The sequence below is a fragment of the Cetorhinus maximus genome, chromosome 17, assembly GCF_964194155.1.
Source record: "Cetorhinus maximus chromosome 17, sCetMax3.hap1.1, whole genome shotgun sequence".
Classification (NCBI taxonomy): domain Eukaryota; kingdom Metazoa; phylum Chordata; class Chondrichthyes; order Lamniformes; family Cetorhinidae; genus Cetorhinus; species Cetorhinus maximus.
In genome coordinates, this window is record NC_135895.1 from 68,981,741 (window position 1) to 69,004,639 (window position 22,899).

A 22,899-nucleotide genomic window follows, 5' to 3' on the forward strand; every position below is an offset into this window, starting at 1 on the left:
TCATCCATTGGCTGTTAAATGATAGTGGAGCAGCTGTTGTTCCTGTTGGCAGTCTCCCCCTGGGGTGAGGGGGGGGGAGCAGAGACTGTGAAGCCCCGTAAGATCCCGCCCACAGTTTGAGAAGCAGCACAATTTGCCTGTAGCCTTCACAGCAATTTTCCCTTTTGTTTGTAGTTTTGTTCTGCACCCTTTTCTGTACTATTGCTTTATTCCCCCTATCCCCCTCCAGTTATTTATCATTGTACATTCTTCATTTTGGAGCACAATTTAGCTTTTCTGTGGTTTCCCTTTAACTGCCCAGAATTTTGATTCTGAACAGAAAGGGGCAAACAACATTTTATCTTCTTGCAGTTAGGCTGCTTATGTTCCATCAATGGCCACTATTACTGGGAGATCTGTCCATAATGAAGTTTGCAATTTATTAGATGGGGCAGCAAAATGCAATGGCAGCCCTCCTCCCATTGTGGTTAAATGTACGAGGTGGATATCTCCACACACAGTACATAACACCTTAGGCAATCAACAGTGTTCATGACTAAATTCGGGCAGGGTTAGGAACGGAAAGGAAAAACAGCAGGGATTGGAGTGGTAATCAACCCACAAGTATTGCGATTTCCATCAAAAATTTTAGATATGAGCAATGATATACCTATAGACTCCACCCTAACTTTATTAACCTTCCAAATATGTGAACTCCCAGCTTCTGTTCAGAAAACACTGGCTCGATCCCTGAAAATAAGTGTTTGCAGTTTATCATTTTCAAGTAGGGTTGATGTTCCTTTGAATAATGAGATTATATGCAAACATCAAAGGGCTGGATTTTCGAAGCAGGGTCAGGAACCTGACATTCGGATGCATTCTAGGTCCTGGCTCCACGTCTGAACTGTGTCACTCTTGCAGGAGGCAAGCTCTGTGCCCAGCTAGAGGTGTTGTGAGCCTCCATAGGAGGCAGGAACTAACTGCCTGGCACCAGTGGCAAAGGCAGGGGGAAGCCATGTTGGGGCTTGCCACTGCTGAGGAGAGCAGGCTGCTCATGAAAGGGCCAGGAGGATAAAGAGGTGTAAAGTGGCCAAGGATGCCAATTTTAGGTATGGTGTTCAAACTGGCACAAGTTGACTCCTCAACTTTCACAAAAAAACACAAATGGAAACAAACTTCCTTTTGCCCCAAGGCAACCCCAATGGCTGTGCACTAACGTGCACCAGGCTATCCAGCTTTGTCTGGAAAAAAGATTGAAAATCTCATTCTGTTCTGGACAGGCCCCATAACAAGCTCCTAACTGGCGACGAGTGGGTTTTGTTCCCCCCCCCCCTGCAAGCTCTTTGAAAATTGAAAATTGTCCCAGAGGCAGCATGATACAGTACACCCGCACTCATTCCCGCCCCCACTGGCAATAGAAAATCCAGCCTCTGCGTACTGCACAATGGAAGAGTGAGCCTAATTTGCAAGAATGCAGAGTTATGTTGAGTTGAGTGGTAGACATTACAAACAGTGGTGAGTGCACTGTGCTAATACCTCACCCATCAAGATCAATCAAGTTGTCTGTCAAGTGAAGGTTCAAAAAAAAAACTACAGAAAATGAACTGATTTCTCACCTGGCAAAATAAGAATGTTGGTGTTGGACTGTAGAGGTTTCCCATCCTTAAGCCAGCTGAGGCTGGGTGGTGGAAACGCTGTGGCTTCACAAGTCAAAGAGATGAAGTTATTTATAACAACAGTCATGTTCTCTGGGTTGATGCCCATGATACTGGGAGGCACTGTGAAACACAGAATTAATTTTAATTTTTAAAACTTTTTTTTTGAAAAGGTTGTTTCTCTATGACAGCAATAAATAATATACCTCAGACCAGAATGTAACAGTTAGGGGCTAATTTAGTCTTTTCTCATTTTGTTGTTTATATGGTTTTCATGCCATTAGTGGTAATTTTTTTTCATTCATGGAATGTGGGTGTCACTGTCTAAGCCAGCATTTATTGCCCACCCCTAACTGCCCTTGAGAACTGTATGGCTTGCTAGGCCATTTCAGAGAGTAGTTAAGAGTCACCCACATTGCTGGAGTCACATGTAGGCCAGACCAGGTAAGGACAGCAGATTTCCTTCCCTAAAGGACATTTCCTTCCCTAAAGGGCATTAGTGAACCAGATGGGTTTTTACAACAATCGGCAATGGTTTCATGGTCATCATAATTCTTAATTCCTGATTTTTTAAATTGAATTCAAATTTCACCATCTGCTATGGGAGGATTTGACCCTGGGTCCCCAGGGCCTTACCCTGGGTATCTGGTTTACTAGTCTAGCAACAATACCACTACACCACTCTTCAGAGTAGATTTCATGAGGTTTTTATATTTTCCCAACACTTCATATGAAACTGCTATAATAACAATGCCACTCACCGTGGACATTCAAGTTGAAATATTTTTCTGTGTTTCCAGCTACATTTTCTGCAACGCAAACATATCTGCCTGTATCTGACACGTGAGCATTGAGGACCTGTTAGTGAAAGTAAAAATGGAATCTTAATAACTTTTACAATGACTCAGGAATGCCCAGTCACACAATTTAAACACTGTTTGCTTTACAAGTTATTGTTAATGCCCACAATATAAAGTAAGTTTCAGTACTGTATTTATAACATTACAATTTGACATTTGATATCCTGTCCAACATTTTTCTCCTTCACTTTTTCCCTTCCTATTGGGAATGTGCTAAGGTATGTTTTCAATGCACTATAAATAGTGAACTTATTGAATTTAAAGGGCATTGTAGCCAAGTCTGGTGCTGCAATGGCATGAACTCTCTTTCCAATAGGCATTACTGACTACAAAATTGGGGCAGAATCTTCGGCTCGGCAAGCAGTGGTGGGGCTGCGCACTCACCGAACTGTCAAAGGCCTATTAAGGCTTGTTAAAAAGCAATTAAGGCAATCAGCTAAGCTGCCTGTCCAACCCTAAGGTTGGCGGGCAGGCGAAGTGCCCAGGCAGTCTTCACATTTTTCATGGAACCTCATCCACGGGCGGGATGAGGTTTCATGAATGATTTCAAATTTTCAGAAAATTTTTATTAAAATTAATGCACATGTCCCAGCTCATGTGACAGTTTCACATGAGGGGACATGTCATAAAAAATTTTTCAACATTTTATTAAACTGTTGGGACTTAAAATTAATCTCCCTGAGGCACAGAGGTGCCTCAGGGAGATTTCTGCGCACTTTTGTGGGCATGCGCAAAAGAACGCACTCTTGACTCAGGCAACACCCACCCCCCCTCCCCGCACAGGGAGTGCTTCTGGGTGCGCGTCACACTGGGCAGGCCTTAATTGGCCTGCACACGTAAAATGGCGGTGCCCAGCTGATCGGGAGCGCCAATCTGCTGCACGCCTGCCCAAGCCCGCCCCTGCACAACCCCCCGATGGGGAGAAAATTCTCCCCTTGGCGTATTTTTCCTCTCTAGCCCAGGGAGATGCAGACCAATTATAGAATGCTACTGCTGCTCCAGCTGCAAAGAGGTCAAGTCAGCAGGCTTGGTCCATGCCGTACGATTCATTCCTCACAAGAGAGTGCACTCATCCATCGAGCCTTTAGGGAAAGATTGTGTCCAATTTTACGAAATTTTAATTGTTCTCTTTATTTGTAAAGTAACTCAGTTGTTGTACTCCTTTACAAATAAACCTTGTTATCCATTTCACTGACTTGTCGTCAAAAGTCTCCTGTTTACTGCCTTGATCGGGTTGGCTTTCAGTAAGACAATTAGCAAAATGATGATTTAAAATTAAATATCCTTTCATGAAATCAGAAGTTAATATCTTTCAAGTGAAGAAAAATAATTTCAGGATCATCAGTAAATTTAAAGATTGAGCGGTTTTATATGTGCACTGTTTTCATTTGGTGAGACAGCCATCTGCCAATTGCTAGCAACAGACCAAGTTACTGGACATGTTGAAAGTACCCCAGGTGCTTTCTGCAACCTCTTCAACAGCCTGTTTTAACTAAGTATTTAAAACACGGTGAAAATATTTAGATAGAAGGTTGGATGAGTTCTTCATAATGAATGAACGATCTTAACATTGTCCCATGAAACATAAGCGTTGATAGCAGGGGTCCACACCTGAAGAGTTCGTCCATTGGACAGGAGTTTGTGGGTATTGTCTGCTTTCAATGGCTGCCCGTCCTTCAGCCAGGAGATTTTAGGAGTGGGAGTTCCGCTGACCATACAGTCCAACATGATAGTCTTGTTTATCAGCACAATTACTTCTTCTGGTAAATCAGTATCAGCCCCTTTAATGGTAGGAGGAGCTAGATGGAAAAGCACAGTGGTGTTAGGAATTGCTTAACAATATCTTTTTGAACTTTTTGTCAGTAATAACAAACTACAGCAATGAAAAATCATCAGTTTGGCCTGCTATACATAATAAATGAGTTGGACTCAGTTCCTAAGATAGCAGTTCAGTTGATATCATAATCTGAGATTGAGCACGGCTAACCAAATTCTAGTTATGCAATTGGAATTTCTAATACGAGTAAAAGAGCAGGGTTTTGGTTGTCAGCAGTTAGTTTTGTTTAGCTCATTGCAAAGTACAGTTTGTTCAGCTACTTAATTGGGGTTGATAATTGTGACTCAGGGTGGAGAGGGATCAGGGTTAAAAGAAAGGAGATTCAGCTAATTTTTTCAAGATAAATATTCATAAATTTGAGCATTATTGTGCCACAAAATTCATTGTTTGGTTGAGCCCATGATACTCACTCATAACTCTCAGTTCATACTGAATTGAATCCTCGCCTGCTTCATTCATAGCCACACACATATACCTGCCAGCATCTTCTATTTGTGCTCTGGGAATTTGTAACACACGTCCTCCTAATAGATAATGAAGGCAAATTGATATACTTGAATGCTTAAATTTTAAGAACATATTGTTTTTGATCTAATACTAATTTACTGATAGGAATTCATATGATTTTATATGTTGGGACATCAACTCATATTTTATAAATACTTATGGATCGCCTGTTGCACTGCTCATAGGTTTCCTGAGTCTGGAGCACATTTGTAATATTTAGCTGTTAATACCATCCCCTCTGATCCCTTTAAGGTCACTGATTAGGTGTTGCATTTGGGCAAAAAGTTTGAATACGTTCCAAAGTAAATCAGAACTAACGAGGAAGGCTAGCTGGAAGCAGGGGTGGTAGAATGAACAAGTAGGGAGCAGTTCTTTAAGAAAGCAACATGAGGACCAGGCACATAATTGTAGCCCCTGTGTCCACTGGGGCTATGGCATAAAATGTGCAAATTATGTCATCACATACTTCTGTAACCTTCAGACCATCACAATACAGCCAACTGAAGTGATGGGGGAACGTATTGCACTGTCACAGGGTGAACTGAGAAGTGACGGAGGAGCAGTCTCCGAGAACTTCCTGCTCAAGTTGTATCTGGTGATTGGCATAACTTGTATGGAAAATCCAGGCCAGGATGTCCATACAATGGCCTGCGTTCTGGATCAACCCCACATACATGGAATGCACCTTGTAGCATCTATACAATGGGCAACAGAGTGCCAGAGTAAAACTGGGTGAAAGGGGAACAGTGCCTTGATGAAATTGGTATGTTTGAGGGGATGAAATATAACAGAAAATGGGGAGAGGAAATTAAAATAATAATTTAAGCAATTGGAGGGGTTACCTGAGTGCTTTCATATAATTAGAGCGGAAAGGGTAAGAGTGCTAATTTGAACTGGGAGACCAGTGGAGCAAAGTGCACCAGCTTTAACTGTAGGAGAAGAAAGAAGAGGATAGGCTCAAATTGAGAAGGAGGAGGAAGATGAGTGCAGACTTGAAGTGGGAAGTCCAAGGTGCAGAGCGGTGCAAAAAGAACAATAAATTATTGACCATCCTAAGGAGACACATTGTCCTGCTGAAAACAAAAAGACAAGCAGCCATTTTGGTAGGGTTGGCAAAGCAAGACAATGAAAGATACTCCAATCACAAGAAAGAAGAGAAAAGACATGCATTTATATAGTGCCTTTCACAACCACTGAACATCTCAAAGTGCTTTACAGTCAATGAGGTGCTTTTTGAAGAGTATCTGCTGTTGCAATGTAGGAAACATGGCAACCAATTCACATAAAGCAAGCTCCTACAGCAGCAATGTGATAATGGCCAGATAATGTTTTTTGTGATTTTGATTGAAAATCAATATTGGCCTGGACACTGGGGATGACTCCTCCGCTCTGCTTCAAAATAGTACCATGGGATTTTTTAAGTTCACCTGGACCTTGGTTTAACATCTCATCTGAAAGGCAGCATCTCTGACAGTGCAGTACTCCCTCAGTGCTATACTGGAGTGCCAGCCTTGATTTTGTGCTAACGTCCTGGAGTGGGACTTGAATCCAGAATCTTCTAACTCAGAGGAGAGAGTGCTGCCAACTGAGCCACAGCACACAAAAATAAGCTAATGAAAGAAGAAAGGACTTGGATTTACAAACCACCTTTCACAGAATCAAGATGATCCAAAGTGCTTCAAAGTTAATGAAGTGCTTTTGAAATTTAGGCACTGTTGTAATGTAGGTAAATACAGTACCAAGTTGCAAACAGCGCAGTCCCAAAAACAGCAATAAATAAATGAAATTATCATCTGTTTTAACGATTTTGGTTACAGGTTAATTATTGGCTAGGATATGCAGTTGAAAGTCCTATAAAATGTATAATAGGACATTTTTAGATGATATAAAAGATTAGTTCACCTCAAAGAGCAAAATAATGGGCAGGATTTTTCAGTCGGCGTGTGGGGGCGGGCCCGACACGCCGGCGCATAAAATGATGCGTGATGACGTCGGGCATGCGGCCCGACTTCATCGCACAGTCCTTCGTTATTTCATTCGGCGGGCACGCACCAGAATAGGCTGCGTGCCTGCCGATATGTAAACGGCCTATTAAGGCCATTAAAGAAGTAATTGATGGAATTGTTAATGCTGAGTGGGATGAGGTTCCCTAAGGCTTTTATTAAATAAATAAAAAAATTTCTCGAAATATAAAAACATGTCCCAACTCATGTGACACAGTCACATGAGGGGACATGTTTAAATACATTTTTAAATCATTTATTTAATTATTTTAATATCGATTCAATCTCCCTGAGGCAGCTCTGTGCCTCAAAGAGATCGAAGCATTCTTTTGTGCGCGTGCGCGAAAGAGCGCTGGCCCCGACTCTCCCTTCTCCCCCCATCCGCACAGGTAGCGTTGAGCACTATGGCTCGCGTATTACACTGGGCGGGCCTTAATTGGCCCACCCATGTAAAATGGCGGCATGGAGACAATCGCGGGTGGCAATCGGCTCCGCGACCTCCCCTACCTGCTCCCGCCGAGCCCGCCCGCCATATGAAAACTTCCGACCAATGTGTAAATATCTAAAATGATTAAAAGAGCATGAGGAGAGTGGAGATACGTGATAAAAAAGCGCAAAGGGAGTGGTGGAGACACAAGATAAAAGAGCGTGAGGAGAGCAGACCTGCTTGAGAAGGGCAGCGGTGGCAGAGGTAAAATCCAGCGGCAGAGAGCCCTTTCAACCTGCTTCTACCTGTCAGAGCCAAAATGTGACATCACAGGAAAACAGGTAGGTGATTGGTCGGAATCTCTTCCGTGTCTCATTTGATTGACCAAGTGGTCTAAATCAGGAGACATTACTACAGCTGAAGAGTACAGTTAAGAAATTCATATTTAAAATATTTAACTCAAAATTAATTAAATAAATAGAATAGAGATGGCTGGGCAGGCGATGTGTTGCCGCTGTAGTGTGTGGGAACTGGTGGACGCCAGTGCGACCCATGGTGACCACATCTGCAGCAAGTGTTGGCTGCTCAAGCAACTTCAGCTCAGAGTTGATGAGCTGGAGTCCGAGCTGCGGACACTGTGACACATCAGGGAGGGGGAGAGTTACCTGGACAATGGGTCAGGAGACAGTTACACCACTTAGATTAATTACATCAAATTTGGACTATGGTCAGGGACAGGAGGGTGTGACTGTGAGTGAGGCAGGTATGGGGATCCAGAACTTAGCTTTGGAGGAGCCTCAGTCAGTGCCCTTATCCAATAGGTATGAGGTTCTTGCTCCTAGAGTGGGCTGCAAGGAGGATAAGCCCCATGGTTCAGAGCACCATTCAAGTGGGGGGAGAAAAGAGAAATGTAGTAGTAATAGGGGATAACATAGCTTTTTTATATTCGTTTGTGGGATGTGGGAGTCGCTGGCTAGGCCAGCATTTATTGCCCATCCCTAATTGCCCTTGTTCAGAGGGCATTTTTAACAGTCAATCATATTTCTGTGGTACCAATGACATAGGTTGGACTAGGAAAGAGGTTCTGCTGAGGGACTATGAGCAGCTAAGGGCTAAATTAAAAAGCGGAACCACAAAGGTAATAATTTCCAGATTACTACCTGAGCCATGTGCAAATTGATGTAGGGTAAATAAGATTAGAGAGGTAAATGTGTGGCTCAAAGATTGGTGTGGGAGAAATGGGTTCCGATTCATGGGGCACTGGCACCAGTACTGGGGAAGGAGAGAGCTGTTCCGTTGGGATGGGCTTCATTTGAACCATGCTGGGGCCAGTGTCCTGGCAAATCATTTAACTCAGGTTGTAGATAGGACTTTAAACTAATTAGTGGGAGGGGAGGGTTCAATTGAAGGGAAGTTTAAAAAAAATCAAAAAGAAACGAGAGAGCAGAGGTGTAGTGTAGTGAAGAGGTGAACGATAATCAAAGTGTGACAGGAAGGGGCAGAAAATATAAGCAGAAGAGTGCCGCAGAAATTAGAACCAGGATGAGTAATAATGGTAAAAAGTCAAAGCCTAAGGCTGTTTATCTGAATGCATGCAGCATTTGTAACAAGATAGATGAGTTGACGGCACAAATAGAAATAAATGAATGTGAGTTGATAGCTATTACAGAGACGTGGTTGCAGGGTGACCAAGACTGGGAACTCATTATTCAAGGGTATTTGACATTCCGGAAAAATAGGCAAAAAGGAAAAGGAGGTGGGGGTAGCTTTGTTAATAAAGGAAGGTATCAGTGTGGTGGTGAGTAATGATAAAGGTGCAATAGGTCGTGATGTGGAATCAGTTTGGGTGGAAGTAAGGAATAGCAAGGGAAAGGAGTCACGGGTGGGAGTTGTCTATAGGCCCCCAAAGAGATGCCTCACTGTAGGAGAAAGTATAACTCAGGAAATTATGGAGGCATGTAAGAAGGGTGCTGCAACTGTCATGGGTGATTTTAATCTGCATATTGACTGGACAAATCAGATTGGCAGGGGTAACATGGAAGAAGAATTTGTAGAGTGCATCAGGGATTGTTTCTTAGAGCAATACATTGCAGAACCTACCCAGGAGCAGGCTATTTTAGATCTAATAATGTGTAATGAGGTAGGATTGATAAGAGATCTCGTAGTTAAGGATCCTCTAGGGGGTAGCAATCACAACATGGTAGAATTTCAAATTTAGTTTGAGGGCGAGCAACTCGGGTCTCAAACCAGTGTCCTCAACTTAAATAAGGGCAATTACAGAGGTATGAAGAAAGAGTTATCTAAAGTGGGCTGGGAAAATAGACTAAGGGGAAAATCAGTGGATGAGCAGTGGCAGACATTTAAGCAGTTATTTCATAAAGCTCAGTAAAAATTTATCCCGGTCAAAAAGAAGGACTTGATGAGAAGGATGAACCACGCATGGTTAACAAAGGGGGTCAAGGAAAGTATCCAATCAAAAATGATGGCATACAAAGCAACAAAAACTAGTGATAGGCCAGAGGGTTGGGAATTTTTTAGGAACCAGCAGCGGACGACTAAAAAGCTAATAAAGAGGGAGAAAATTGACTATGAAAGTAAATTGGCAAGAAATATAAAAACAAACAGCAAGAGCTTCTGTGGGTATATAAAAAGAAAGAGAGTGGCTAAAGTGAACATGGGACCCTTGGAGGATGCAACTGGACGGTGAACAGGGAAATGGCAGATAACTTAAACCAATATTTTGCATCGGTCTTCATGGCGGAGGACACTATAAACATCCCAAAGATATCAGATAAGCAAGGAGCTAATGGGAGGAAAGATCTTGTAACAGTCTCTATCATGAGGGACAAAGTATTTGACAAACTACTGGGACTAAAGGCAGACAAGTCGCCAGGACCTGATGGCCTGCATCCAAGGGTTTTAAAGGCAGTGACTGCAGAGATAATGGAGGCATTGGTTGAAATATTCCAGAACTCACTGGATTCTGGGAGGATTCCAGCGGATTGGAAAGCCGTTAATGTGCTGCACTTGTTCAAGAAGGGAGGGAGACAAAAAGCAGGGAACTATAGGCCAGTCAGCCTAATGTCTGTCATTGGGAAAATGCTAGAGTCCATTGTTAAGGAAGAAATAGCAGGACATTTAGAAAAGCTTAACGCAATCAAACAGAGTCAACGTGGTTTTGTAAAAGGGAAATCATGTTGGACAAATTTGCTAGAGTTCTTTGAGGATATAACAAGCAGAGTTGATAAAGGGGAACCGGTAGATATAGTGTATTTGGATTTCCAGAAGGCATTCAATAAGGTGCCACATAAAAGGTTATTGCACAAGATAGGAGCTCACGGTATTGGGGGTAATGTATTAGCATGGACTGAGGATTGGTTAACACACAGAGGACAGAGAATTGGGATTAATGGGTCTTTTTCAGGTTGGAAAGACATAGCTAGTGGAGTGCCACAAAGATCAGTCCTAGAGCCTCAATTATTTACTATCTATATTAATGACTTGAAGGAGGGGGCAGAGTGTAAGGTATCCAAATTTGCTGATGATACAAAAATAGGTGGGAAGGCATGTTGTGATGAGGACTTAAGGAATCTGCAAGGGGATATTGATAGGCTGAGTGAGTGGGCAAAAGCTTGGCAAATGGAGTTTAATGTAGGAAAGTGTGAGGTCATGCACTTTGGTAGGAAGAATCAAAAGGCAGACTGTTATTTAAATAGAAAGAGACTGCAAAAAAGTGCAGCACAGAGGGATCTGGGTGTTCTTGTGCATGAAACACAAAAGGTTAGCATGCAGGTACAGCAAGTAATTAAGAAGGCAAATGGAATTTTGACCTGTATTGTTAGAGGGTTGGAGTTTAAAAATAGGGAAATCTTGTTACAACTGTACAGGGTGTTGGTGAGACCACACCTGGAGTACTGTGTACAGTTTTGTTCCCGTATTTCAGAAAGGATATACTGGCATTGGAGGCAGTTGAAAAGAGATTCACTAGGCTGATTCCTGGGATGAATGGGTTGACTTGTCAAGAATGGCTAAACAGGTTAGGCCTTTATTCATTAGAGTTTAGAAGATGAGGGGTGATCTGATTGAACCATACAAGATTCTGAGGGGGCTTGACAGGGTAGATGTTGAGAAGATGTTTCCGCTAGTGGGGGAATCTCGAGCTAGGGGACAGAGTTACAGAATAAGGGGACACTCATTTAAAACTGAGATACAAAGGAATTTCTCCTCTCAGAGGGCAGTGAATTCTCTAACCCAGAGAGTTGTGGTGGCTAGATCACTGAAAGTATTTAAAGAGGAGGTAGACAGATTTTTGAAATATCGGGGAGTTGAGGGCTATGAGGAGCTGGCACAAAAGAGGAATTGAGGCCTGGGGCAGATCAGCCATGATCTTATTGAATGGCGGGGCAGCTTGAGGGGCTGGATAACCTACTCCTGCTCCTATTTCTTAGGTTCTTCTGATTAAAAAAGAGAAGCCTTCGCAAAGAGGTCAAAAAATTGGGAAATTGAAAAAAAGAAAAAATAAGGTGCAGAAGGGCTGAAATGGAAAAAGACAAATGCTGACATGTACAGTCGGTCTGTCGGCCTGGAGAGAGAATAAACAGATTAACAGGCAAACCACAGGGAGGCCCAAATCACACGTGTGGTCAAAACATAGGTGTTTGGCAACGCTTCACCTAAATCTGCTTTTGATCTCTCCAATCTAGAGGTAACCACCCTGAGGGAAGTAATTACAGGAGACTAGATTAGAAGAGAGTTGGTGCCATGACACAGCCTTGTTTGGGGCCAAATAAGGTTGTATCAGTGCACCAGCTCTCTTCTCCATTTTCCCTGCTGCTATATTGCACCTCCCCTCCAGTGAACTACCCACTGGTGCAGAGATAATCTACAGAACAGATGGGAAACTGTTCAACGTACGCTGCCCTTAATCCAAAACCAACTCCACGTCAACCTCAGTGGTAGAGCTTCAGTATACAAATGATGCTTGTGTGCGCGCTCACTAAGAATCTGATCTCCAGGTCATTGTCAACTCCTTCTCCGAAGTATATGACAAAATGGGCCTTTCTCGAAGCACTTGGAAACCTAAGGTCCTCTTCCAACCAGTTCCCACAGTAAAACACCTCTCCCCATTGATTAAAATCAATGGTGAGATCCTGGAAATATGGGCCACTTTCCATATCTGGGGAGCCTCCTCTCGACGAAGGCAGACATGAATGACAAAAGGTCATCATCGCCACCAATGCACCCAGCTCAGCCTTTGGCTGACTGAGGAAAAGAGTATTTCATATTTCAGGACCAGGATCTGAAACCCGAGATTAAGGGCATGGTTTACTGGGCCGCAGTGATGCCTGTACTCCTATATGCTTTGACGATTGGACTACCTACAGCAGGCATCTCCAAGCACTGGAGGTACCACTAGCGGTGCATTCGCAAGATCCTCCAAATCTGGCGGCAAGGAAGGCAGTTTAATAGCAGTGTCCTCTCCCAAGCCAACATGCCCAGCATTGAGGTTCTAATCACACAAAACTAACTCCACTGGGCAGGACATGTCATTCGAATTATGAACAAAAGTGCTGGAAAAACTCAACAGATCTGGCAGCATCTATGCAGATAGAAACAGAGTTAATGTTTTGAGTCAAATTTGACTCTTCTTCGGAAGAAGACGATTGGAAACATTAACTGTTTCTCTCTGCTGCCAGACCTGCTGAGGTTTTCCAGCATTTTCAGTTTTTATTTCAGATCTCCAACATCTGCAAATGTAGTATTTTGCTTTTATTTCATGCCTGACACCAGACTCCTGAAGAAACTACTCTACTTGGAGCTTGGTTGTGGCAGGAGACTCCCAGGCGGACAGCATAAATGCTTTAGGAATGTCTTCAAAGTATCCCTGAAGAGGTCAAATGTACCCGCCAACTCATGGGAGAGCCTGACTAGTGTGGAGGAGACTCATTTGGGAGGGCACTGAACACATTGAGAGACATCGTCGGGAGCATGTACAGGAAAAGTCGGAGGGATCACAGAAACCTCCAAACAACTCATCTACCCAATCCTTCAAGTACCACCTGCCCCACATGTGGCAGAGTCTGCAGATCGCACATTGGACTTAGCAGCCATCTTAGAACCCATCGGACTAGAGCGGAAACAAATCATCCACAATGCCTAAGAAGAAGCAGAATTATAACAGATTTGAGTAATTGCAAATAAATTGTTGTTTCAGATGTAAGGAGTGTTTGTCACCCTGACAATAACATGAGAGGAGATGAATCAAATGGTGTTCATTTGTTGTGGCTGACTGGAAAGGTGAAGGAAAGTTAGCTGGAAGTAGGGGTGGTAGGGTGAAAAAATAGGGAGCAGCCCATTCAGAAAGTGGAGAGAAAAAGGGAATTTGTGCTTGGTGGATCTCTGTTTTGACCACACGTGTGATCTGGGCCTCCCTGTGGTTTGCCAGTTAGTCTGTTTATTCTCTTTTTAGAGCAACAGACCTACTGTTCATTTCAGTATTTGTCTGTTTTCACTTCAGACTTTCTGTATCTGCAACTTCTTTTCAATTTCCCAGTTTTTAAACTTTTCTTTGTGTGGGCTTTTCCCTTTCTTCATTTTAGTTATTTACACATTCCTTTGTTCTTTAAGATAAGCTGACCTTTTTTATCATCCAAAAATTATACATTTTATAGGACTTTCAACTCAGTATCCTAACAAATGTGTTTCTTGTAATAAAAAAAATTACATAAGTTATTTATTGCTGTTATTGGCCAGGACAGTGCTGTTAGCAAATTGGCTACTGTATTTGCCCACATTACAACAGTGACTACATTTCAAAGGTACCTCATTAACTGTGAAGTGCTTTGGGATGTCTTGAGATCATGAAAAGTACTATATACATGCAAGTTCTTTCTCCTTTCTTTCATTAGCTTCTTCTATATGTCAGTTGTGGCTAGATTGGTAGCACTCTCTCCTCTGAGTCAGAAGGCTCTGTGTTTAAGACTTACTCCAGGATTTGAGCACAAAAATCAACAGTGATGCTCCAGTATTCAGGGGTACTGAACTGCCAGAGGTGCTGTCTTTCAAATGAGAATTAAACTGAGGCTTCGTCTGTCCTCTCAGTTGAACATAAATGATCCCACCACCAAGCAGGTCTCCCCCTCCCCTCTGCGTTTTCTGCAACAGCTTCTCCCTATTCTTTCAATTTACCACCCATAGTTTTAGCTAATCTTCCTGCACTTTCCCATGCAGCTATGGGGTAACACAATGATTACATCCCTGGATATCAGCAAATCAGTTTTCAGTGTGAATAATCTGTAACCAAATAATCCATAGTACAAGAGTTAACCTGCAGAGTTTGAATGATTGAAGCTATCAGTGACTTCACATTACAAGCAATTTTCTACAATCTGTGGCAGCAAAATTTCTTCATACCTGGCAATATCAAAACTTTGTCACTAGACGTCAACAGTTTGCCATCTTTATACCAAGTGAGGGATGGTGGTGGAACAGCATTGGTCTCGCAGTACAGGGAGATGGGGTTATTCATGACTACGTCCTTAAAATCAACACTCTTGCTTCTTTCAAGTGCACCATCCTTTGTATTGTGGACATATAATGGCTTTACAAAACTTGGTGGAACTAAATAAAGGATTAAAAGAATAGTCATAAGATACAAAATACATTTTTTTAACAAATCTCTTTCACATTATATGAATGCAATTGCTGTATGATAAAAGGCACAGTATAAGGGCAACTATAGAACAAGTTCAGTATCTAAAAGATATAAAAGGTAACATTGATACTGGCTGTCTGACAGTACATAGAAGAGAATTACATAGAGATAAAACAATCTGAAACTATAGGGTTAAAATTAATTTAAATTAGCCTTTTTATGCTTTGTGTAATAAATAGTATAACAAGGTGAAGTGAAAGGGAACTAGATCCACCCAAGCCAACTGCAAGGTGCCAGACTTTTATGCCTAAATATTTGTTAGTCTACACCAGAGCACAGTATTTTGATAATTGAGGCCTGAATTTTCATCCTCGAGTTGGGTAGTGGGGGTTAGGAAAATTCCCAGGTCGCCCCACCTCAGGAAAAGTGCCCACAAAAGTGGGATCTTTATTGCTGGGGGTGCAGGTTAAGGCCACCTGATCTAGGAAAGAGGTCAGAGGCAGCTGCAGAGGCTGCCGGGTGCCAAGGCCGGCTGTTTAAAAGGCATGCCTCAGAGATGTGGGACATCGGCCCAGTTAAAATAAAACCGCAAAGGCCCTCCAGCCCTCACCCCTCATAACTTCTCACCCTCCACAATCTCCCTATTCCCCGTCCATGCCACCTCACGCCCTCCACCCATCCCGCCTATGGTCCCCATACCTCCAATGCCAAGCTGACTGAGAGCCCAGACATCTATTACTCTTGTTGAAACAGCTGCACCCCAGAGAAAACATTGCTTGATTGACAACTCTGGCTCTCTGATCTCTGTGATCAATTTCAAATATTTATTTACACAAGACTAAATGTTTTCAAGAGCTTGTGGTTTTTGCTATTGATACTTTAAAGTGTCTGGATGATCGACACTTTTATTGCCTTGTAGTTAAAAGGCTTTTTTAACATGGTGGAAAGTTATGAATGAATTATTTTTTAAAGCTTTCTTTTTTTACACATCCCCGACTATCACTATAGGGTTCATTGGTTTTATACAGTGTATCATAGGTTAATGAGTATGAAAGTGCCATATCTTAGCATAGGGGGCATGAAGGGCCATGGGGGTAGGTGGAGGGGCATCGCTGGGCACAGGGGGCATGAGGGGTCATAGGTAGTGTGTGGGTGGCATATTTTGGCATTGGGGGCATGAGGAGCCATAGGGGATGGGTGGAAGGGCATAGCTTGGCATAGAGGGCATGAGGAGGACCTTTTGAACCCACCTTTTAAAACGTCCCCTAATGCAGACTAGAGTTCACAACTCTTCTGAGGGGCTGTGAACCAGGACTCTTTAAAAACATGGCCTGATTCCATGAAAATTGTGGAAGAGTAGGACATGCCTATCCCCGCAATGGAGCTGGCCAGGTTGGGAGTGCCAGGTCTGGGCTGGTTCCTGTCAAAAGCCCAGAATTTTGCCAGGAATCAGCCCATACCCTTTAAAGGTACTCCCAAAAATCAGACAACCCTGAAATAGGGTTGGGAATCCTGGAACCGGGACCCACCCACCATTTTTAAAAGGCTCCTGAGTAATCCCACCTTGTTAAAAATTCAGCCCTAAATGTTGGCTTCTTACCTATTATTTGCAGATAAGACTCATACTGGTTAAGATTTGATTGAATACTTTGTCGGCTGTGTGGTTAGCAGGGCCAAGAGCTATGGATCATCCCAGCTTTAATATCTGGGAGATGTTTTTTGAGTCAAGCATTCTTCAAAAGATGGTTGTATCATAAACTATTTATAGGAAAAAGCAGATAATGCAACCTAACCTTGAACATTCACATCATAGTCTTTTTCATCCGCTCCAGCAATATTGGTGGCAACACAGGTATATCGTCCTGTATCTGAAATCTGGGTATTCTTGATTTGAATAATATGGCCATTTGCTGTGATAGTAATGCGATCATCTTTCTTGAGAGGCTAGAAATGTAAAGAGTTGTTTTTTTCTCATGAAAATACAAAGATTTAAATCTTCATTTACTTTACAGTAATAATCATAGAATTGTGCACTCTGGGAAGACTGATCTGAACCTCTTGCTGAAATCTGAACAGATAAATGTATTGGTCAGAAGGAAACAGATGCCATTGACTGTAGTTTAATAAAAGGTTTCATTTTCTTTCTCCCCCATTCTCTGGAGAGGCTAACCCTTGCTAATATGGTTCTATGGGCTGCAAATGCCCTCCAGTACCTCACCATTCTTGATAGCTGAGACCAGGCCATGTCATGGCGATGGGCATTATTGCCATGCCAGAACCTGTCCTTACCTGACATCAGTGTGTTCACTTCTTTGAAGGAGAATGGTAACTGGCTGCTGTGTTCATGTATCACGTTAATATTCCATTCAACTACTAACTGATTCCTTTCTGAACACTAGACTATCTTGCTGGCACCTTAATGTACAATTTGTAATCTCTCATTTATTAAGTGTAAAGAATAATAGATCCCTGGTGATGACTTCAAGATTATAATGTAATTGACAGAACCATAAATGTTTATAACACAGAACACAGAAAGAGGCCATTCCCCCTCCCATGCTGACACTTTACCAGTTGAATCCAAAACTAACCTCACTGCTTCAAACTCAACCCGTAGCCTTGTATCTTCTGCTGCTTCCAATTTTTATCTAATGTCCCCTGTACTTATCTACATGTTTAATTCTGACTTGGATTCCCCCCTGCAATCTTACCCAAAGTCTGTTGGGATTGTGGTGGTTAACGATGAACAATTTTGATAGTAGGTCAACCACCAACCAAGATTTTGCATCTCTGCTGGGACCACTGCTGGCTCTATCTCTCCATTTTCCAGTGCTGGTGTGCAAGACCAGATTCCCAGTGGACATTCTTTCCGTCTGCCCTACTTACTTCCTGGGACATCATGGAGAAGGTGGTCGTAAGCTCTTTTAACTGTCTGGATTCCTGTTCTGCAGCACTGCCAGATTTACTTGCTGGGCAAGGGCAGTGGGAATCTTGGCAGTGGGAATTCTGCCAGGAACTCATCATGCAGTGGTGAAGACCCCTGAGTGAAGAAACTGGGTCAGGTTTCCAGCAGTGTTAGAAGGATGGCTAGAAACCCAGTTTGATATTATCAGAGAATGTTAGCATTCATTGGCACTATGCCATTCTTCAGTTGCTATTCAGGGAAATATCCTATGCTGTCTCCAATGTCAGAGATCAGTTCCCAGCCAGCTGGTCAGATTTCTCAGAGCTTTTCAAAGCTATTCAGAAAGTAAGAGGAATACATTTATTTGGACATTCAGATTATATAAAATCATAACTACTCCTTTTTAGATATACAGTTTAGGTACATTTGCCCTTCACAAATGCCTTCTCCAGTTGGAATTCTTTAAATTTGTATAGCTTTCATTATCTGTTAGTTTCACTGTTAAAAGTGAACGGTTAAACTTTGACAATGCAAACTGTATTAGAATTATCTTTTCTACAACACAACTGTGTAATTTCAAATGTTCATTCAGTATTGTAGATGAAGGACTAAACATACCTGTCCATCTTTGTACCAGCGAAGGGTAGCTGCTGGGATTGCGTGAGATTCACATTCAAGAGTTAAGCTGTTGTTTACTTTGATCTTAATTTCTTTAGGTGACAGACCAAAACCTGGGACATCATCTTTATTGATAATAGGAGGGACTAGGCAAATAAAAAATAATAGCAAACCATTACACTCCAAGCTTTCTGATAAGCAATATTCTCCATTAAAAGACTTTCATGGAGCTAATCTATTAGGCATTTCGCAGGTTTTCAGAATAACTAAAAGTACACTGAAAGCACTTACTGAATACTTTTACTTCATAATTCTTTAGTGTTTCTCCAGCTTCATTAGTAGCAATACAGGTATATCTTCCTGCATCCTTTTCCTGAGCATTCAGAATCTGAAGAGTTCGACCCCCTGTGGATGGGAAGGAAAAGAGGGAGAATTAGTTGAATTTATACAGTTAACAAAACTCGTTTTATTTTTTCATGGGATGCAGGCATCACTGGCAAGGCCAGCATTTGTTCCATCCCTTGCTAGGTCATTTCAGAGGGTAGTTAAGTGGTCTATTGTCACATGTACATAAGGACAAGTAGATTTCCTTCCCTAAAGGACATTAGTGGACCAGATAGATTTTTACAATAATTGATAGATGTTTCTTGGTCACCATTATAGAGACTAGCTTTATATTCCAGATTTATTAACTGAATTCAAATTCCATCAGCTGCCATGGTGGGTTTTGAACCCATGTCCCCAAAGTATTAGCCTGAGTCACAGGATTACTAGTCTAGTGACAGTACCACTACACTACCATCTTCTTGTGAAGTGACAGCTTCAAAGTTTCAACATTAGCCAAAGTGGGGGGCCTGAACTCATGTCTTACATATCTGAGGCTCAAATTCGTTAGCAGTCCTGCATGTTGATCACAATATTATGCATTTTCATGAAAATATAATCAGGTGAAATGATTAGGGTTTGATATGATATCAACTGATTGGTAGCTCCAGTCAGTTACTCTTAATTAAGGAGATAACATACTGGTGCCATAAAATACAACATGTTCTACCTTCTGTAAACTCTCACAGCTTTGTCATTTTCTCATTTAAGCTTTCCCATGCACTGCCTCAACATCTCAAATCTGACACTACAAATAGTCTGTTTCCATCCCATCTGAGGATAGAGGCACACACACTCTGCCCATGCCAATCTTCCAGCTTTCTTAGTATTTACAATTCTGATTCATGCCAATACCTTTGAAATTGATCTTACAATTGAGTGTATTACTTAACTATAATGTTTGAATGAGCTTATGTCCAAATTAGGTATGAGCTTTCTTCTACTGACTGTTCTTATATCAGTTCCAATGAATGATGCCACCCCGGTTAGAAAATCACAAAACCCACTAAAGATCAGACGTTTTTTCAGTTTACTAAAAAAAAGTTTCATAATATTTCTAATCTACCACTGTCCACTATTGGTCTATCAGTACTTCCAAAACATAATAAAGACTTCCAGGATAGAAGTTAGAAGATAGAAGCAGTTAAAGACTCTGTAGGAAGATTATAAGCACATTTGTGCAGCTCAGGGTTACAATTTCAAAATGTCTAAATATCCACCTGCCTTAAATTTAATATTGTACTTCGGAAAATTTTTCATGGAAGTTTGAGTGGAGTCTTGAGCTTTAGAATCTTGGTCTAATAATCACACCCTGGTGCTGAGATTTAGATAAAAGGTTGAATCATGAGAGAGTGTTTTTTTAATGCATTCAACATAAAAGATTTATTTCGATTGCATTTTTATATGATTTTTAAAAAAAAGATTTTTAAAGTGTAAGTTAATCTAGTTAAAGAATTGGATGGTGAGCAAAAACTGACCAGAAGATGTTAGAATTTGCAGCATATGAGTTTTATTTTGTGGGAATGGACAAGTTACCAATATATTGTGATATCTAAAATGCAATAAATTATGGATAAAAAATAGAATATTTAATCCATCAAATACATCTACTCCATAGTAGCCCAGAATTTTAAGTATGGGCAAGGTTTTTTTTAAACACTTGGCTTTCGCCAAGAGTCTATTTCATTTATCTCCTACTCTGTTAGGAAAATATCCCCCCCAAAATTTCTAGCCTTGTATGAGGTTTATTTATTTTGTATTTATATCCACTTTGCAATCAGAATCTACATTATGTCTGCTTCTCATTATTTAAGAGCATAGGGCCCATTTCCTCTTAATTGTCTTTTCTCTACTTAAGACAAGTTGCAATTCATACTAGAGTATTAAATTCTGCTAGAGTTCTGTATATTGAGTGTTGTATTTAAAACTATTTGCAATCAAGATGTGCTAATGTCCCTAATCGTACACTGATGTTAAAGGTAAATTAAGTGTAATATAAATTGTATTTCAGTATCTTCAAGAAGGTTGAAGTTATAATTGTTAAAATTGGTGTCATGCCCAGTGAGGGCACATCATATTCACAACTTTTAAGACTTTAACTTTTAACTTTATTAAATGTGAACCCTGAAATGAACTTTGTCTTTTTAAAATGAACAATGTGTTGCTGCAAAGATGGCTGCCGAAGGTCAGCTGACCTGGCTTGTGTATTCAAAAAAATTACTCATTGTCTTACAGGAATTACATGTATCCTGAGACCATCAGAAGACATTCCTGTGTCTTTTTGAAACAAGGATGGTAACTGTTTAACCCCCTCAGGATGAATGTCTTAAAACAATAAACCAGAATGTGCACATCAACCTAAGACCACCACCATATTTGGAAAAGGAACTGTGAGAAGTCACATAGCAGGGCCACGATGTTTGTTTCTTTTCAATCTTTAAATGCTATCTGCAGAAAGAGACATGGTGCAGAAAGGGCAATAACATCTATGCCTTAAGATTGTAACAAGGTCTCCAAGCCTGTTCCATTTCAGGTCCACCAATATAGTAAACTGACCTCTTGGTAACAAGGCTACAAGCAACTAACTTTGTGACCTGCAGAAAATCCATCCCTTCCAGAGAATCTTGAAACAACTTCAGCACTTGACATCAGCTGTTGAATTTACCTAAACTACCCTTTAGGAATGAAGACATCTTCTTCGTCAAGGCCTGCAACCCGTGTTTTCCAGACGAAGACATTCACGTGAATTATGAACTATTCTTTTTGCTAATAACCTGTAAAACTGCACTATTCTCTTCAAATGTACTTTCCTTGAGTGTGCTTGTGTGTGTGATTGTACGAGTGAGTGCCTTAGCATTAGATTTTGGAGTAAGCGCATCAATAAACTTATCTCTTTATTTAACTCTTTAACTTAACTCTTTCTTTATTTAAATCCACAAAAGCTTACTGCTGGTTTTTCATATTGTCCAAACACTCAGGAGTTAAAAAAACATACACGCATCCTCCTCTCAAAAGCTTACTGATTTCTCTCTCATCCTGTCCACAACATTGGAAAGTAAGACCTCCATCAATGACTTAATGGGTAAAGATTATCCAGTGCTCCACTTCATTCATAAAGACCAGGAGGTCTCAGCTTTGATGCTCACTCTCTGCTGAGTTAACTAATCCGAGTCAGAATTGCAATTTATTATTATTACAAATTTCCCCAGTATCCCTGGACTAAGGGCAGGAAAACTCAACTAGGACTCCCACTTCTGACCACAACTCAGTGGTTCCCATGGGAAAGTGTGCATGCGTGGATGTTTGGCTAACAAGATTGAATTCAACTTTGAAGATCCCGCAGTTGCCCAGCCTACTGACACTCACTCTCTCGGTTGCTTGAGTCAGATACCAGAGGACTTTCAGCACCCATTGACTGTATCCTATCAAGAAGCAGAGCTCTCATGGAGATAAATGGGCAATACATGGGCACATGGTGGCCAGTCCACTAACTTTTCAACATAATGGCCAGGTTAGTGTCGTAAAAATAATGGTGAGGCTTTCAATGCTCACCATTATTAAAGGGTCAACTTGACAGCAATTTCTGATGGCCACACATGCACAATTAAATGCAGAAATCAGGAAGTTATTATCTGATTACCCTGCTGCTCCAGAAGCTATTCTATTTACCTGCATCCCATTGAGAAACTTAGCTTTGAAAAAAAAAAGGCATGCATCAAATTGCAGTATTTATGTGCTATGTACCCACCAAACTCACTAGAAAAGATTAGTGCTTGTTCATTCTAGTGTAAGTAAATTTTGTAATCTTGCGATAAGTCTTAGTTGCTGACAAACAGCCTCTCTGGCACTGAAAATTAACTTTTACAAGCTTGGAATCTTATTCCTTCATATTTTAATTATTGCAGTTAATTATTTACCCACCAACCGCAATGGCGGGTTTTCGCACTGTGTTGTCCACTTCCCAGTGCCTCATTGATAATGTATTCACAGCAAATACGTTGGATTACTGGAAGGTGGCCTCTGATTTGCCCTCCACACTGTTACCTTGCCGCTTCCTCATGCTGGGCGCC

General features: G+C 41.4%; 1 protein-coding gene across 6 annotated transcripts in view; it reads right to left on the minus strand.

The window, feature by feature from the left end:
* Positions 1–22,899, minus strand: part of hmcn1 (hemicentin 1) — a 701,874-nt gene that overhangs the window by 173,234 nt on the left and 505,741 nt on the right. For all 6 annotated transcript variants that reach the window (XR_013579326.1, XR_013579325.1, XM_078561403.1 and 3 more), the window contains exons 51-58: positions 18,737–18,850; positions 18,446–18,591; positions 16,716–16,866; positions 14,682–14,888; positions 4,742–4,855; positions 4,106–4,293; positions 2,396–2,492; positions 1,596–1,757 (exon numbers count right to left, since the gene is read on the minus strand). Coding sequence is in view for 4 of the 6 variants with exons in the window: in XM_078561403.1 (XP_078417529.1) it covers positions 1,596–1,757; positions 2,396–2,492; positions 4,106–4,293; positions 4,742–4,855; positions 14,682–14,888; positions 16,716–16,866; positions 18,446–18,591; positions 18,737–18,850 (1,179 nt within the window). In the remaining 2 variants the exon portion in view is untranslated. The remainder of the gene's footprint in view (positions 1–1,595; positions 1,758–2,395; positions 2,493–4,105; positions 4,294–4,741; positions 4,856–14,681; positions 14,889–16,715; positions 16,867–18,445; positions 18,592–18,736; positions 18,851–22,899) is intronic.